Here is an 18,352-nt window from a genome sequence, read left to right on the forward strand (position 1 = left end):
CTCCACCAATAGGCGGTGCTATCACCCCTTCTTATTCATTCTCTGTGCAGCGGCTTTTATTCTAAGGTTTTTTTTTTCTCTGTGTGGTCTTTCCCCCCTCGTGGGACGCGAACCGCTACTCAGACACCCACGACTAGTCCAACCACTCGTTTCTTTCGGAAAAGACCGTGAGACCGGGAACATCTACCAAACCGAGGGACTGAATTCTCTTACCTTTTTGTGCACCTCGACTCTTGCAGTAAGTCAAATCTATTCAAGTTTTGCCAATATCAGCGAGGTATTTCAAAGTAAACAGCCAACCCTCGATGCTCATGGATCGTAATGCATGTTGGTTTGAAATGGAAACAAACCTGATCTTGCTCTTTTAATGTTTGAAAATCTTCGCTGTGGTACTGCTGATCGCATGTGTTTAGGGGATAACCTCGAATCTGTTGGTCCCCGCAATCCCCCATGTGGAGTTTAAAGTAATAATGACTACACCAAAACCACCTTTGAGATGTTCGTCTACTGTCTCAATGTGACAGTAGCTATTTGACCGATCAAGTCATTTGTGATCAGATCCTGCGGAGCTTTAAGAAACAGAGTCAGTTTATATGTTAATTCTCCTCCGAGCATTCAAGAGTCGGCTCTGAAAAGCAAACCAAGAAGCCCATTTAGAAGCTGGCACTTCGGCTCGGTGTCCTTGCCAGTTGAAGTGAAAAGAGGGAAATCTTGCTCATCATTCATCCTCTTGGCTGTTCCTGAAACAAAGCTGTGATTAATGTGGAGGCTTGGAGGTCAGCCACTGCCTGACCAACACAATTCTAATCCTAATCCATGAGTTGAGGCGTCTTCTGTCCAGCACCTGGGTGAAGCAGCTCTGCCACAACAACATCATGACTGGACTGGGAACTCATTTCTTCTTGACCACCTTCCTATGTGGACTTTTTCTGCTTGCTGCTTTGGCTCTGCTCTGCTACTTCACCTGTAGGATAGCTGGTGCAGTTCATTTAGGCGGACCGGACAGATTTTGAGGCAACTTGTTCATACTTGTAAATGATACGTTTCCAACGTAAGTGTTGCATATTATTTATATATCCTGTTGGTGTGATATGATTTGCTAGCTATGTTATGTATATTTACAAAGTCAGCCTGACTGATTTTCTTGTGGTGCATTTCTGCTGCACATCAAGCTAAAGGAAATGGTTTCCTATATGAGGCTGACCCATCCTGCTCCACTGTCCCAGCAAAAAGACTTCTCCAGTATTCTATCAAAATATCATGAGGACGCTATGGCCCCTAAATAACCTTTTTTTTTTAAATCCATGAAGAACATAAACAGTGTCTAATCGAAACCAGTGTTCGCCATAACGACAATCTCAAGACACCGTAACATCTGGATCAGACAAGGCCCAAAAATGTTTTTTTTTTGATTATGACTTATACAAGAACGATTGCTAGATTTAAACACAGACACAGTTAAAAGCTGTTTTACGAAGCCATATTGCTAAGATGACAATGTGACGGCCCATTTGCTGAAGTTTAAAAAGGACAGAACACAATGGAAATGTTTTCTTCACCACTTCAGAAACAATTTGTGCATATTTAAGGTGTCTTTGGAATTTTAGCATCAAGGATGTCGTCACTGCAACCAAAATGTCCCCATTGCGGGAAGAATAGGAAATGTAATCTAATCTGATAATTTACTTGTGCTGAGTCGCTAACAGGAAATTCGCTTCAATGTTGATGCTTTCTGTTCTATTCAAGGTTGATGGCTATAATTACCTTTTTCTTCTGAATTATGAATTTGATTGACTGAATACCTGGCTCAGAGGGAGTGTAGGATGACCCCTGGTGTTCTCTGGTGCCCTTCAGAGGCAGTCATTACTTAAAGGACGTTCAGGAAGATGTTCCCCTGAAAAGGAACAGTGTGCCAAAAGAGTGTTCTTACAAAAAATCTCTATAATATCGTTCTGGCAACAGTGTCCAAGCAATCATTTTGGTGTTAATCGGATTTGCCATTGCTCTTAAACCTCTCAGTGTGATAGCAGTCAATCCCATTAAAATGACCTTGGCTATAAGCAGAGCAAAGCAAGGCGGTGGGTGTGGATAATTATAGATAATGGCTGGTCTGGTCAGGAATTATTTTGACTCCTATGGTGACCACTTCAACTCTCAGCACGACTTCTGGCTCAACTTTGTCAACATTCTCCCCTTGTTCCGCCTCCATCACTGCACTGAAAGATATGCACATTATGAATCAGACTCCAGTATAACTTATCATCAACAGCAGATTCAGTTTGCGGAAGCGACTGTTTTGAATCTTAACACACAACACAAAAGGGAGGCAGACTTGGATTCTCTGTGGAGGAAAGAGCAAGGGCATAACCCCAGGCGTCCTTATACCAGACATAAAGAGGCCCAAAAATGTTTGGACACTTGGCATTGTCTTGGGATGCCTCATTCAGGAGGTTTAGGAGCGCCTTTATAAGGAGCATATGAAACTGCTGCTAAAAAAGATGGTTGTCATTGAGAAAATAAGGGATTAGGGATTCCCTTTATTTCTCCCACAATGGGGAAATTCAAAACCTGAAGCTAGGGCTGAAATGACTAGTCGCCATAGTCAACTATAATCGACTATTAAATTAGTCGCCAATGGATTCATTAGTCGACTAGTAGTGATGTCATCATTCCCTGAGTACAATCCTAATCCTAAAAGGACAAATGGATCCGGGACCACTGCGGCCCAAAGCATTGGAAGTGTGGAACCATTTCAGGACACATACCTTTTACAACGCATTTTGAGCAATCAAAATTGAAATATGAAGTTTCAAAATAGCATTTAACACTACAAGAGTTGCTGCCCTACCTTAAGCCAACTTGCTCCTTATGTTATACATTTGTTGTAATGTGAAGCATGTGTAAATTGAAATAAAAGTATTCCAGGGACATAATAATACGGCCAAAATCTTGCAGTCATCCACATCCTGCGAGTTGAAATGAGCACTGTCTCCGCCCCCCGAACCCCAGTCCGCGGATGTTGGGACGCCTTGTCCCATAATCCTAGCTAAAAGCCTGTCTAACTTTTCAGGTAATACAACAATGAGTAGAAGACTATTAACAATCTGTTCTTGATTCAGAATTTGAAAAAAACACAATGTGGCGAGACTGGATTGTTGCCAGGTTACCACATTAACATCGTGGTCAACCTTGTGATTGCATTTCAGCTGGATGTGAGTGTAATCCTGTGTAAAGAAGGTGTCCAAACAACCATAACAGGCTTTTAACAGGGAAGAGAAATGTCACTACTCTGAGTCTGTGTTGGATAGCTGGGTTGTCATTGGGGGGGCATCAACCACCTGCCTCAAAGCTTATTAAAGAGTGTATTTTGAGGGGAACTAAGAACACATTTTAGGAGACTCAACGTAAATAGCAATTTAAGAGAGTGTTAGAGTAGATGGGCAAGAGTGACGCAGACTTAATAACCAGTGTGTTTTCTGTCTTGCAGCCGTCAACAGGCTTCTTAAGAAGGCTCTTAATGTAATGACTGGCCGCAGTTACGCATCAGTAAACATGAAGATGATGGCACTTTTAGTCATTTGTTCCTGTCTCTTATCTGTAATCTTGGCAAAACCGAAATTCCCAGGTGAGTAACTGTTGTTCTGTGTGTCATCTGTGACTGAATCTTCATATATATACATATATATTGATTCTTGATTCTTTTTTATTAAGAGAAGGAGAAAGATCCCCAATTTTGGCATGCGGGGGCTCAGGCATCCCTGAAGAGTGCCCTGGAGCTCCAGAATCTGAACCAAGGGATGGCAAAAAATCTCATCCTCTTTCTCGGAGATGGTAAGTCCAAATCCCGTTTTTTACTTTCTCTTTTCGTTTGTCAACAATTTGGAAGTCGCTCATGTGTTTTCATCATAACCTGCAATGAATGGTGGAAAGCAAAACAAAGGAGCTGCAGTTGGGTCACGGGGCATGTGTTTGTACTGGGTCACTCATTGGTAGAACAAAACCGTTATCCTCCTTCGGGCCTCTGGTCTCTCTGTTTGGTGCTACATGAAATTCGTGCACCACCACAACCATGTAGATGTAAGCTATGTTGGAGAATAACATTCTACTTCTTGATGAGTTTAACGTTGGTGACTTCATCTAATGGAAAAAATCCCCCCCCAAAAAAGAATGCTCTGGTAAAGTAATCACGAGCATGCACTTGAGAGGCAGCTTGACACCACTTTGTTCTGGTGAAGCGCAGAGAGAATAAACCTAAAATAGTGTTTCAAATGTCAAGTTTAAAAAACAGCAACACTCATTGGAAAGGTGTTTCTGTACAATTGACTTGGGAAAGACACATTTTGTTCTGGAAGCCTCCCAAACTCCAATATCCAGGCTTACATCTCATCTGGTTTGAATTGGGACTTTGGTGAGAGCATCCTGAATTGTATTCTGACCGACAATGAGGTCAAATCTCAGGAGCGCACTTCAACTGCAAAATCACTTAAACACAGATGTGCTTTTTCCTCTGCAAAAGGTCATATAAACAATGATGTGTGATAGTTTGGCTGCTCAGTGTATTTAGCATCCATAAAAAATTGAGCATATGCATTACGTTTAATACCCCTTGCACCCCCTTTTAATTCCCCCATTGACAGCAAACAGTGAAAGAAACAAAGGGTAATTGGATGAAGATATGGGCTTGACCCACTGCTGAATTGAGATACAAAGGGAAAGGGCCTACCATTGTTACTCCCCATTACACAATAAAATATGAGGCGCACCGATGGGTTCTAGGTCTGTATTGAGGGTCATCTATTACTGACAGCTACAATAATGGAGCTGGGATTGTGGGGGTCAGGCAGGAAAGAAGTATGAAAAATAAACAGTTTGAAATACCCTGAGAAGCAGAGGTATACACACTATATCAGAGAACAGTTTCAGTCATGGGTAAGCAAGATGCAGGTCAGACACTGGGGGTAGTGGAGTTGTTAAGTTGGAGAAGAATAAACATGAAGTCAGTGGAGGTGGTAAAGCAAGGTAGGTGGGAGGTTAGGGCGACGGATGGAGATGCAGACAACTGTGTGAGACATTATCCACATCACCAAGGGGCAAGCTAAAAGCAGAAGTCTTAGCTCGAGTGGTTCACAAAGAGACAAATGTAGTTTTATAATTAAGATTTTTGTTCATTTCTTTTACCATTAGTCGACTGTTGCTATAGGTGTAATGTATCCCCATTAGGTTAAGTAATTTCAATACATCGAACACTAATAAAATGTGAAAGACATGCTCATGAGGCATAAAACAAGAAATAAAAACAAAACAGATAACCAATGAAACAATCAAATATTATAAAATATTTAAAAAATGATGTCAACATGATAACTTATTTGTAAAAAAAATGTTGAAATAGGGCTGAAAAAAGGGCAGGTAGGCTACAGCCTCTTCTCGATTGCGTCTCTAGAAAGTATCATGGTTGAGTTAAAAAACATGTTGCCACCAGAGAAGTTTGATTTTTTAGGCAAGCCTTCATCTTCAAGCGGACTCTAGAAAGAACTAGAGGCAAATGTTTGCCAGGTTCTCGTTGCTGGGTGCTAATCCCGATTTGTCACTCTCTGTTAACTAAGAGCTGCTCTGAGGCCGTAGATGCGGCATGAACACCATCAGTGTGATCAAGGGTCGTCCTCAGTTTTCTTCTGCAGGCTTTCAATCACTGACACAATTCAGCCCCCATGTTTTACTGACAGAATGTGTTCTCTTACACCTTGTCATCAATTAGATGGCCTTTATTAGTCCCACAGTTATTGCACATGGACAGCTTTGTGTATGTGTGAATAAAGAGTAAATAATCTTTATAACACAAATATTTTGAGAATAATCCACATTGATATTGCGATGATCATGCATCAACTGAAACTGAGGTTCAAAGAGAGTTTTGTCTTTGATCTTTTCATGTATGTGAAATACTTAAATTCATACTTAGACTTTTTTCCATGAAATTATATCATGGCTGCTTGGCACAAATTTTGGAGGGGTTGACTCTGCTCTCTGATTGTCAAGTACGGTAGTGCTGTTTGTCTCAAACATTGTCTTGTTATCGTAATTCTTCGCAGTTCTTGGGACGCTTAATCTCACAGCCAGAAAAAACTCCCAATTCTGTTGATGTCAGGAAATGTCTCAAATGGGAGTGTAGTCAGCCAGAAGTGCACACCCATGTCACTCGAGTTCTTCTTGGCCTGATGCCCCAGGGTAAAGCTAACAGTTGACCTGCTTTGGTGTTTCCAGGGATGGGTGTTCCTACTGTGACTGCAGCCCGGATCCTAAAGGGTCAGCTAAGTGGACATAGTGGAGAAGAAACCCAGTTGGAGATGGATCAGTTCCCCTTTGTGTCTCTGGCCAAGGTAGTTTTTATTCATCAAATAATTCTGGTCGGTGCAGTCTCTTAATCCATGCGTGGCAAATAAGGGTTTTCGCCTGAAGGCATGTCAACATGCATCATGATGCATTGATTTACAGTATGTTATAGGGAGGCATCCATTGTGGATTGCAAAGCCGTCCAATGACACAGCATAGAGTTATTGCAGAACTTGAGGTTGACCTGTTAAAGTGTGTTAGCAATAGTGAACACTGAACATGGTGAATGATAAACTCAGCTCAGAAACAAATCATCATTGAGCTCAACATTAACTCAATGGTCGGTCAAGGGTGGTTGAACAGTCGCAAAAGCACCATGAATGTAACACTTGTCATCTCTCCAGCGTCCCCACAGCTCCGCCTCCACGGACCAGCTCAGCTGCGGCAAAGCTCCGGTCTCAGCAGAGAATTGACCGGGTCGCTTTAATGTTTAATGTAACGCCTGTATTTTACTGGATCTGGCGTGATGAGTCTATTTTAATGTTGCATGTTCTGAGTTTGTTTGACCTTTCTGTGACATATGACATTCATATTCCTCTATTGTTTCATTAAAAGACAAAAAGTATGTCAGTTTTAATTACATTTTACTTGACATTTTCAGTATGTTTCCTGCGCTAACCAAATTGTCGCCTCTATTTCTGAACCTGCTACTGAGAGACGAAGAATTACAAACAAGAACAATGTAGAATACTCAATATATTGTTAAATAAATGTTTGTTTTGCGTTTGATCATTGATACATGGTCATTTATAAGTAGCTCGCAAGCAAGTCCAGGCACCCCTGCGTTAGGCCCTTACAGTGCATGGTAATTTTACCTTATCACTGCTGCTGCATTCTTTTTTTTCCCCAAAAACCCGCTAGTGATAATTCAGTCATTTCCGCATTCACTGAATGTACTGTTGTGATAAGCAATCTTGGCGCCACACCATCACTGTGTTTAACTTCCTGTTGGTTTGGAACTTTTCCCATAATTTGACTGCTTGTACTGTGAGTTTTTATTTTTTATTTTTTATGAAGTGCAGTCAGAGTAGATTAACGATAACGCTAGATAAAAACAATTACTTTTGTTTTTAAGTGGTTTTTGTTATGTCAAATTGTTGCATTGTTTTTGGTTAGCTGGATTAAAGCATACCTGTATAATTTTCACCCAAAAACCCACATAAACAGAACATAAACAGTGATTTATCACTTTTCCTTTTTTTTGCTCAAAAATGCTCAAAATGAATGTTTGACGATATGATGTCCTATTGATTAGTCTACTCAATAAAGTCTGAATTATTGAAATTAATTATGTAAAAAAATCCAGACTTTAATGAACAGTTTACTCAATCTGAAATTTACTGCTATGTAAGTGAGATCTTTGTTTTATTATGTAACTTTTTGTAGTCATAATTTGTCCCACCCAAGTCATATAAATAACAATGCATTTGTATTTTGTATTTAATATTAATTTCATGCTAGACTCTATCACATCACAATGGATTGATGTATTGTGTAGCATCATGACTGATTTTTTTAATAATATATCTATGAGCTAAGTAGTGTTATTTGGGAGAATTTAATTGCTCATCTTCTTCCAGACGTACAACACCAATGCGCAGGTCGCAGATAGCGCGGGAACCGCCACAGCTTACCTGTGTGGAGTCAAGGCCAACGAGGGAACCGTGGGTGTGAGTGCTGCAGCGGTCCGATCCCAGTGCAATACCACTCAAGGCAACGAGGTCACTTCTATCCTCAAATGGGCCAAGGATGCAGGTACTGTATGGCTGATACTCAGATGTTTACAAGATTTGTCCTGTGTAGATCAATTTACCAGAAAAAAACACCAACTAAACAAAATAATGTGAATGTCTGTGTGTGCTCTTTATGTGATATAGAAACAATTGTTTCTGCAACAGGCCTCCAGTGTCGATGTTTTTGAAAAGTGAGGTTGTTGAGGCTGCAATTGAACTTCAAGAGATCTATTTATCTTGAGGGTTTTCCAGGCAGACCAGCAGGAAGGAAACCACATGCCCAGCTTGAGGAGGAATAGTATCTCCATACCCTCTGGTGAACATTTTGGATTCTTTGGGTGTTTTTTTCTGAAGGGAGGGTGACACAGAGGTCGAAATGACCCTAACAAAAGTATTTATGCTCACTTCACAGCAAGAGGCAGAGGATTCCACTCTTGTGGAAATCATTCTGTTCTTGTGTTCTTATCTGAATAAAACAGTAACCCATTCCTGGGCTGAACAAACACTTGGGTTTAACTGAGAAGTTCTGTAAGAGTTTTTCTTTGACTTGCTGCTACACAAGGGGAAGCAATGATAGAAAACATTGTTTTCAGCTTTCTGTCTTCACCTGGGTGATGTTAAATAACTGAGGTGACTTTCCAGAGCTTAAAAAATAACAGGAAAAGAAGAAAGGGAAGACTGAGTTCACTGAATGACTGGATGGTGTTGGCGAGTCAATGTGTGGTGGAAGAGCTTGTTAGTGCATTTGTAAAGGATTTTTCTCTTTCTTTTAAGCAACTGAAATCAACTTTGGATTTTAAGGTTCTGATTGACGTCACAATCCGCTTTTGACAAAGTTTTGACAAATTCTCTGGCTGATCACAGACTTTTGAAAAGCCTGTCTGCCCATTGTGATTTTGATAACCATTGACAGAGCCGTTTTAGTTGTTGTTTGTTTTAAAAGTTAAAGAAGCTAAGTTTCAGGTAGTGCATTGGTTAGATTAGGGAACACACATTTACTGTTTGAAAAGTAATTACTTTCTCATTCACTGTTAATAATCATTAACTATGTTGTTGTTTAGAGTGAACCATCGGTGACCATTCCGGGTAAAGCATATCCAGGCTTAACACGATGGTAATCAGCACTTTATAATGTAAAATTAATTCCAGGCCAATATATTGCTATTGCACATTTGAATCAGAAGTTTATTTATGGTCATATATGTTCCCTAGTCTAAAGTGCTACCAAACTATTAAATAGACAATTTTAAAAAGCAACAATTTACAGGGCAGACTAAGGAACAGCTGTAATCCCAGAAAAACGTGTCATGAAAACATGTTTTACGACTATTTACACTGTTATTATTGTCAGGTGACCTGGGGGCATCTCCCTCTGAGGGCGCTGTCATACTACGGCTTCTGTCTCGAGACAAAGGTCGTTCGGCTCAGAAGTCCGAGATGTGAACACAAGCGAGTCGGGTTTTGGCCGTGGACCTGATCCCTGCTGGAGGCGACTCGGCATAAACAAATGCTGATGATGGAGACAAACTCCAGTAGTGGAGAGAACACAACTGACCAAGTAGTGACTGCTAAGTTTCATTATAGTCAGCCGGCCCTCTCTCATGGCAGAGCTGAAGGGAACTGTGACTTCCTTCTGTAAGCTCAGCTTCCAGTAAATGAGTGGGCCAAATGCTAGTCTTTTCAATGTGAATTATATTTATTCAGCTGTTGCTGTGCATTATGTAACTTGCAGTATGACGATATGAAGACAGATGTGGCCTTGAGTCCGACATGCCTGATCTGTACCGTAATTTCACCAGCTTCTGTGTGTGTCTGCCTCAGGGAAGTCGGTCGGAATAGTGACGACAACTCGAGTGAACCATGCCACTCCAAGTGCTGCGTATGCTCACAGCGTGGACAGAGACTGGTACTCGGATAACGAGATGCCACCTGAAGCGCTGGAATCCGGATGCAAAGACATCGCCAGACAGCTCTTTGAAAACATTCCAGATATTGACGTACGTTCATAACGGATCACCACATTTATTTTTCATCAGCATTGTTTACACATCAGGTGTTCAATGTGTTACTATGGTGACTTCTGAGAAAGAAAGAGCCACACGTCATGTGGAAGGTATCTTATTCGCAGTTTAATAAGATTCAAACAGACGTGAGCAGCTATGTCAAAATTACAGGGGCTTTAAATAGAATTTAGGTTTTCACCCCATCATTAGATACAAATCCATCCATAAGTATACTGTAATTAGACAGTTTTGATTATATGTTTGACAATAAGCTCAAGAGTTAAGCAAACTATATAATAAACATAAAATATACATAAAATATTTAAGATTATTTTAGATGCCAAAAAATTGGGAAGCAAACGCTAAAGATGTTCCTCTAAATTGGTATTTGTATTTACTGTGTTTCAGGTGATCATGGGTGGAGGAAGAAAGTACATGTACCCTAAAACAGTGGCAGATATAGAGTACCCCACTAACCCTAAGCACAGAGGCACACGAAACGATGACAGAAATCTGCTGGAGGAGTGGATCAACAAAACCAAGAACGATGTAAAAAGCGCTTTTCCTCTCTTTGTTTGTTTCCGTGCTCCTGCTTTTACATTTCCAATTTGCATATTTAGGAGTTCAAAGCCCAGTGTCCATCACTGACTGTGGCATTTTGTCTTTGTCCATGCGACTATGCAGAGAGGTTATTACGTGTGGAACAAGAAGCAGCTTTTATCGTTGAACCCCAACAATGTGAAGTACTTGCTCGGTAAGTCTGGTGTCACTGCGAAACCCATTGAAGTGTAAATCAGGATTCTCAAAACCCCCATCGTCTGCATTTTACTTTTGGTTTAATCAATTCTTTCTCCTCCAACCTGGTGCAATGCAGGTCTGTTTGAACCATCAGATCTGACGTACGACCTGGAGAGAGATAAGGATAGCGACCCTTCGTTGACACAAATGGTTGACGTTGCCATCAAGATCCTGAAAAAGAACCCTGAAGGATTTTATCTTCTTGTAGAAGGCAAGTTTCTGAGCTACATTTCTTAACATAAGCTCTCTGAGACCGAGGCTTTGATTAAGTTGTGACTCAAGTTTGAAGGTGACTTTTCTTGAGACTTAAAAAAACAAAACACTCTTGCTGTGTTGTGCAACACCTAGTTATAAAAGGCAAATACTTCTTCAATTGAAATAAATAATTCATATTTACCTTAAGAGCATTTCCCCCTGCTGAACTTGCTTGCACATAATTCTTCCTTCAGGGTCAGATATATTGCAAAAAAATAAACAAAAATGTTCAGTACATTCCATTTCTGAGTGAGAGAACGACATGAAAGAAAGTGGCAAAGATCAAACACAATCTGACTCAGAGGAAACCACAGGCTGTGCAAAGGGAATTTCAAACAATAATTATTCAGAGCCAAATGACAAGCGCTGGATGAGCACAGTATTGGACTAGTCGCTTTCAACTGAATTGATTGGCTTGCAACATGTTTGGCTTTGTTTTTTTTGTAGTTTTGTAAAAATTAATTTAAAAAATAAAGAAAACAAATGTAAATTGTTGTAAACATATTTTAGTGTTAATGTTGTTTTGAAACTTTGTGGTTTAATTGCTCAAAATGTGGTGTCAGTATGTGTCCTTTGATGTGTCCTATGAGAAATGATCTATACTTTGAGACAATGTACACTGTAGTGGTGAGAGTGATTAGATTAGATGGCCATTTTAATTCAAATGTGGAACTAACTGACAATGGGTATGAAAAACCTAAACAATAAGAGGATTTTCAGGAACTGCAAGGTTACTCTGGAGAAGTAGCTTCAAAGGTCAAAAGTAATTGAAGATAAACAACACAGAAGGGACTACAACAAACAAATAAAAAACTGACATACGCATAGTTTATACTGAAAGAGTTTACACACAGCTACACTGTTCGAGAAAAATGTGAAGACGGAACAGAAATTATGAGAATTGTTCTTTACACTGCTACTTTTCAATCTCTGTATAATGTGAGGAGAAACATGAATAATATGAAACGCTGCAATTATGAAGCCATATCATGTAATAGTCATACATCTCGTCGTGTAATACATTAACAATGCGTTAGAGGAGATTTAAATTAGCATTCATTCTTTGAAATGTTGTGTCATTGTTGACTAGTCATTGCAGCCCTCATCATTATGTCAATTATTGTCTTGGCTGGATGGAATGTTGACTTAAAAGGCAATGTTTATCATTCTCAGGAGGTCGTATTGACCATGGTCACCATGAAGGAAAGGCTAAGATGGCCCTGTATGAAGCTGTTGAAATGGACCGTGCGATTGGCCGTGCCGGTCTCATGACCAGCATCCATGACACGCTGACCGTTGTCACTGCCGATCATTCGCACATGTTCAACTTCGGTGGTTACACCCCAAGAGGGAATCCGATATTTGGTAAGTCATGAATGCAGATGCATGTAATCATCAATGGCCTGTTCTGGTGAAAATCCAATGTTGTCTGTCCTGCCAGGGCTGGCCCCTATGATAAGTGACGTTGACCAAAAGCCGTTCACCTCTATCTTGTATGGCAATGGACCAGGCTACAAGCTTGTGAACGGAGCAAGAGAGAATGTTTCAACTATTGACCACCGTGAGTGTTATTATCAGCAGGGTTTAGTGCAGTCCTCCACCAGAAATTCTCTAATGTGACTGTACTTTCATCAACATAATCTTCATTCTCTGTTACTTCTAGGATTACTGTTTGTTTGTATTTTATTGTATGCTATGATATGTCTTTATTATTATTATTATTATATGTTTTGTTCATGATTATTAAATGATTATTCCAAAGCACTTTCCTAGTTTCCCGGCAATGAAGCTGATTCTGAATAACGGGGGGTCTGATCACCCAAAAGCTTTGCCTTCTTTTATGGACCATGCTCATTGTTTGTTGTCTTTTTTAAAGGAATACTTATAAAATCTCTTTGTGATTCTTTCTATGAGATGATGCGAATTATCAAGCCCAGGCAGCCGTACCCCTCGCCATGGAGACTCACGGAGGAGAGGACGTGGCCGTGTTTGCTAAAGGCCCCATGGCTCACTTGCTGCACGGCGTACATGAGCAGAACTACATCCCCCATGTGATGGCGTACGCCGCCTGCATCGGCCAGAACCACGATCATTGTCATACTACAAGTGGAACTGCTGGTGTTCAGCCTGTCCTCGCAAGTATCATAACCGCTCTTGCATTTGGTCGAATGTTGTGCTGATCGCTCTGCGACCCTTCGCTGATTATCTTTTGTAAAATAATAACCTAAGAGCAATACCAGAGTAGACATTCCAGGTTACTTCAAGTCGTGTTGACTTTCTGAAGAGTGGTAAAAGAATGATTACAGTCAGCCACCATCGTTTCTGTTTCTGTGCTGCCAAATCATAATTGGACTGCTCTTGTCATATGAATGTTTGGCAGTACTGTATGTAGTGAGCACATGAACAAGTAATGTGGTGGACCAACAGACCGCGAAGCTGACTGAAGTTTAAACGTATGAAGATGTATAGTGTTAATTACTTTATGAGAAAGTATGGATCTTTTATACTGATATTGTCTTTGCACTCATATCCCTTTGTCAGCTAGTCACTTGCTCTATTGCTTCAGTTGATGTATGAAACATGTATCTGCATTTCTGTTTCGTCACCACTTCAGTTGTGTTGTTGTGTGCAGGTTCCACAAGCACTCACATTTCCGCATTTCCACTATTTGTAATTGTTGTGTGCTGCACAGGTCACAAATCATTTGTCACCACACTTAATTGAGTAAGTTTTTCTTATGTGAAACCCCTAACATTTGAAGCATAATAGCTTTGTTAACAGTTATTAGTTTGGGGTTAGCAAAATCTACCTCGTATTTTCACAAATGAGAAAAATACATTACTATGCATTTGCGGAAGTTTTTTGTTGTTTTCTTTTTTTGTTCTAAAACTTGCAAATTGTGAAGTATGTTGCTAAAATCTGAAACTTGATTGTGTCCACAAGCAGATTTAAAATCTTAGAATAAATGCCCATTTTTTCTCTTTCTGAAGTTGTTGTCATTTTAATTTCAAATAGATGTACTTTTCTCCTGTTTGTCTTGGACGTCCTGAGATGTTTTGCTAAATTAAGTTCAGTGCTTTGTCACAGTGCTCTCTGTAATAGTTTTTGTGGGGTGAATGGGCACAAGTCAGCACAGTCCGGCAAAAGAGAAAATGAAAGAGTGGAGTGCAATGGCAGTACAGAGGTTGAGAAGGTGGAGAGGACCTGCATGGAGAATGGGTGCTACTGTATTGACAAACATTGCCAAGCATCACTAAGGATGTTCCAACTGTTTGTCATTCACTGAGAGCAACAGACAAGAAACTACAGTTTGAAAGAGATAGAATGGTGGTGAGGAAAACAGGATCATCAAGAAACATGATCCAGGAAAACAGTTGCAAATGCATGAACTGTAAAGGGGCGAGGTGGTGTAGGGTTTTGTTCCAACCAGTCATGCACACACAAGTTCACAAATTAGCTAAAACAGCAACAGCAACAGACCGACAACTGATAACAGTCTTCAGACTCTTGACCGGTTCAAGTATGTGTGCGTGACCAGTGAGTGCAACACCAACTGGTTTAAGAAATGAAGATAAAAAGCAGGAGTAAACCGAAACCCAATAACATTCTTAATAACGTAGCTGAACTGTTAGCTGTCAGCGAAACTACAGTATGTCTGTAATAATGGAAAAACTTGCTGTCAATATATAGATTTCTGTCAGCCTGAAAACCTTTGTGTAGTCAGAGCTGTTCACACTCACTTGCGTCAACAAAACATCACTTCGATCTGGCTCCTAAGTTTTCCACTTCTTCTTTCTCCATCCACACATCACTTGATCTCTGATTGATGATGCTTTATATCAATCAATCTCTCAGCCAGAAGTATCGCTGGCATACTTTTTAGTCTTGTCCATGTTCTCCAGCAAGTATACGGAATGACCGGCTTGAATTCAGGGAGCCAGAAGCTCAAACTGTGCTCCTGTTCCCAAGCTAAACAATTACCACAATAGTTGACTGTGGGAGAGACATATATGTCCAATAGTTGTGTTTTTATGTTTTTGCTTAAGTCGTGCATTCATCTAGCTTTCCACGTTACTTCATTTTAATTCAGTCTCAAAAGCAAACTCACCAATATTGGGTTCTACTGTTTTTCAATCTGGGAAAACCTTAGTATTCCACCAAAAGAGCAGGACTTAGATTTCTGGTGAGTAAGACCAATGGGACTCATACTCAGATAAGAAGAAGAAACAATTAGAATAATCTTGGTCAAGCATTCTCTCCTTAATGTGTAGCCATTCGTGTGTGTGTGTGTGAGCATGTTTTGCCATGCTTGTGAGAGTTGTCCCCACAATGTTTAGGGGGTTAAAGCATCAGTAAAAGTAGTTTATAATAATCAGGTTTTAGTTTAACTCAGAGTCCTGGTTCAATTTAGCCATTTTCTTTGAATGGCTAAGTTAAGGGTGAGAGGCTGGAGAAAGCATTATGTCAATGTGAGGTCCCCACAAAAATAGTGAAGAAATAATGTGTGTGTGTGCATGGTAAAATTAGTTTTATACATTTTAAAGCAACAATGTGTAACCTTTAGACATAAATACAGTACATTATTTTCATATTTCCAGAGATGACAGGTTTCAGTATAAACAGTCCAAAATCCCGGAGTCAGGCTCTCCAGCTCTTTCTCTGGGTGAGTTCTGTGAGTGGCATCACAGACCCAACTCCACCCTTACGGCAACACTTTACAGCAGAAGGACAGAGCAACCTCGGCAGTGAGCTGAGTTCCTTTGTTTACATCATGTCAGAAGAATGGAATGACAGAGAAAGATCACAGAGATCCTGTTTAAAAACTAATTGACCATACGTGCGTACGAGCGCATGCATGCACAGCGAATAAGTATCATTTATTTCCACGAAAATGTAATGCATTCACGAAACTGATTCAGACAAATTGAAACCAATAAAATGCACGTATATATTATGAGTCTGCGCTCATTTTTCTCTGTGAATTTGTCGGGAAACAGAGCAGAGAGCACTCAGGAACAAGAGTCTGAATAAGTACCAAAATCAAAGTCAAACTGGTGAAATTAGTGACTCGTGTGGCTGTAATGTTGTAACAGGAGTCGGAAAAGCTCAAATAAATTGCAGCAGTACGACGTTATAGTATGTGAATGAGCCGCAATTGGAGCCCTATTCTTTTTTTTCGTGTTCCAAAAGGCATTTTTCGTGACCCCATACACGATTCAATAGATTAAATATTCGTGACCACATGCCAACAAATTGCCTTGAGACTGGGTTACTTGTAAGGCATTCTTTGATTTTACTGCAGGTCTTCCGAGTGTTATCAAGTGTGGGGAACTTATTTTTGAAGGCTCTGTTACTCATTTTGTTCTGTAAAACTCAAAATAAACTCAAAATAAACCAAATAAAATTGTGAACGGACATTTTGATGCTCACACGCTGTCTGCTCCTTATTGAAACACATGACAGTCATGATGTAATAAAGCGAGAGAGGAAAAAAGTATCTTTGTCTTTATTATTCTACAGCACTGTAAACGATGGTGGTGCACCGCCATGGGTTAAATAAGAGCCAATGAGATGAACATGACGGTTTTCAGCATGTTTTGCAATTCATTAATTTACCAGCAGCGCCGGCAAATGCAAATATTCTCAAACTACACACAGCCACTTTAAGACTGCACGTATCATGCTTTTATTTTGGTTGTATTTTGTCATTCTTCCTATTCCCTGTCTATCTCAGTGAGCCTCTTAGACCTGTTGCATGCATGTTGCATGTTGCCACAACTGCACCTAAATGTAACCATCATTCTCCGAAATGTGCAAAGCCACATATCTGGAAATGGAAAGTAAACTGTGATGATCTGCCTTTGACCTGGTTTTATTTTGTAGGTCGACTGCCTGATCCCTTCCCATGCCACTGTGAACCTGACACAACATTGCTCCACATTACCTCATTTCTGATTTTAATTCAGCATTTTTAAACAAAAACTATTCCAAAAAAGTGATCATAGAACCATCCCAACTCAGTTGGCAAATCACCTCCTCAACTCTCCCAAATTTTAACAGAACTTCACACAGCCTTAAAAGTATCACACTCCTCTGATGAAGAGAAGCAAGCTTCCATTCACACCATCCTTCCTCCCTCGCTAACACAAAAGATAATCTACCTGCAGCTAATGAGACCATAAGAAGATTTGGGATTAGTGTATGCAAATGCTCACATTCATTACCTTTAATTTTCCATATGGCCTCTCATCATTCAGAGGTGATGGGTTTAGGTCCCGTCCCAGAAAAGTGTGGAGAATGAGGACGGTGAGAAAAATAAATTACCTTCAACATTAATTTGAAGAGTGGTTTGAAGCAGCTGTGACGTTCTCAGCAATTTTATGAAACCATTCAAACACGTTTTAAGTTTCAGCATGAAAAATAATGGAAAACTGGTGACTCACTGTGTAATTACAAGACATTAACTGCCCTGTATAAATTTCAGAAGTTGGGCGTGTACTGTACAGTACATGGCATGGAAACAGCTTTGAACAGACAACTCGTCTCTTTATTTTTAAGTATGATCAGCCTACACTGAGCTGAGAACAATGAATGTTTTCATTTCATGTCGCTTCAACAAAATGCTGTCCTATGCTATAAATAACTGTTGCCATTAGCAGGCTAGTGCTGTTAAGCCTGGAGCAGAACTGATGAAAGAGCAACTTTTTTCCCAAGAATTTCAGAATAGGGAAAAGAATAATACGGGGCTCTAGAAGGGGCACTAAAAAGGGCTGGTACTCAAGCACCGACTAGGTGTGTATCTGTGCATGTCCCTGAGCTTGTCCACTGTGACGAGAAAAGCCGTAGTCCGTCTCTCTGTAGAACTACGTTACCTTCTTTGATACAACTTTTGGAATCAATTTGGAATCAATATGTAGCGTATAACCATAAAAACACTGGCAACACTCACAAGCAATTACTGAGTTTAAAGCTGGATTTTAATTTAAAAAATATGTCAGTATTAATAAGCTCTTTTGTTTAATTTTTATTTATGCTCCATAGAGTAAATTACACTTATAAGACAGTTTTAAAATTTACACTTGCGATCCAAGGCGGCTGAGAATGAAACACACTCAGAAACAAAACATGCTCATTATTTTTGCTATTGTGAGCCTCAAATGTCTTCTCTTT

The 18,352-nt window shown here is 40.0% G+C and overlaps 1 protein-coding gene across 2 annotated transcripts; it reads left to right on the forward strand.

Annotated features, from left to right (window-relative positions):
• The first annotated feature begins 74 nt into the window (after positions 1–74).
• alpl (alkaline phosphatase, biomineralization associated) lies at positions 75–16,873 on the forward strand. 2 transcript variants are annotated; one of them, XM_053868838.1, is made up of 12 exons: positions 75–238; positions 3,488–3,625; positions 3,712–3,831; positions 6,265–6,380; positions 7,974–8,148; positions 9,948–10,123; positions 10,538–10,678; positions 10,814–10,883; positions 11,004–11,138; positions 12,356–12,547; positions 12,624–12,743; positions 13,097–16,872. In XM_053868838.1, the coding sequence occupies exons 2-12, from the start codon at positions 3,523–3,525 to the stop codon at positions 13,360–13,362; spliced, it is 1,614 nt and encodes a 537-aa protein (XP_053724813.1). In that variant the 5' UTR covers positions 75–238; positions 3,488–3,522; the 3' UTR covers positions 13,363–16,872. The 2 variants fall into 2 exon arrangements, with proteins under 2 accessions (XP_053724813.1, XP_053724812.1); XM_053868837.1 differs by lacking the exon at positions 75–238 and adding an exon at positions 830–1,051 and having other exon boundaries at positions 13,097–16,873.
• The last annotated feature ends 1,479 nt before the right edge of the window (positions 16,874–18,352 follow it).

This window comes from Synchiropus splendidus, chromosome 6 (genome assembly GCF_027744825.2).
Source record: "Synchiropus splendidus isolate RoL2022-P1 chromosome 6, RoL_Sspl_1.0, whole genome shotgun sequence".
NCBI classification, from domain to species: domain Eukaryota; kingdom Metazoa; phylum Chordata; class Actinopteri; order Syngnathiformes; family Callionymidae; genus Synchiropus; species Synchiropus splendidus.

Coding starts and splice junctions, on each gene's coding strand:
- alpl (XM_053868837.1), top strand. Junction 8,149..9,947: donor CAAATGGGCCAAGGATGCAG/GTACTGTATGGC, acceptor TGTCTGCCTCAG/GGAAGTCGGTCGGAATAGTG. Junction 12,744..13,096: donor TGTTTCAACTATTGACCACC/GTGAGTGTTATT, acceptor TCTTTCTATGAG/ATGATGCGAATTATCAAGCC.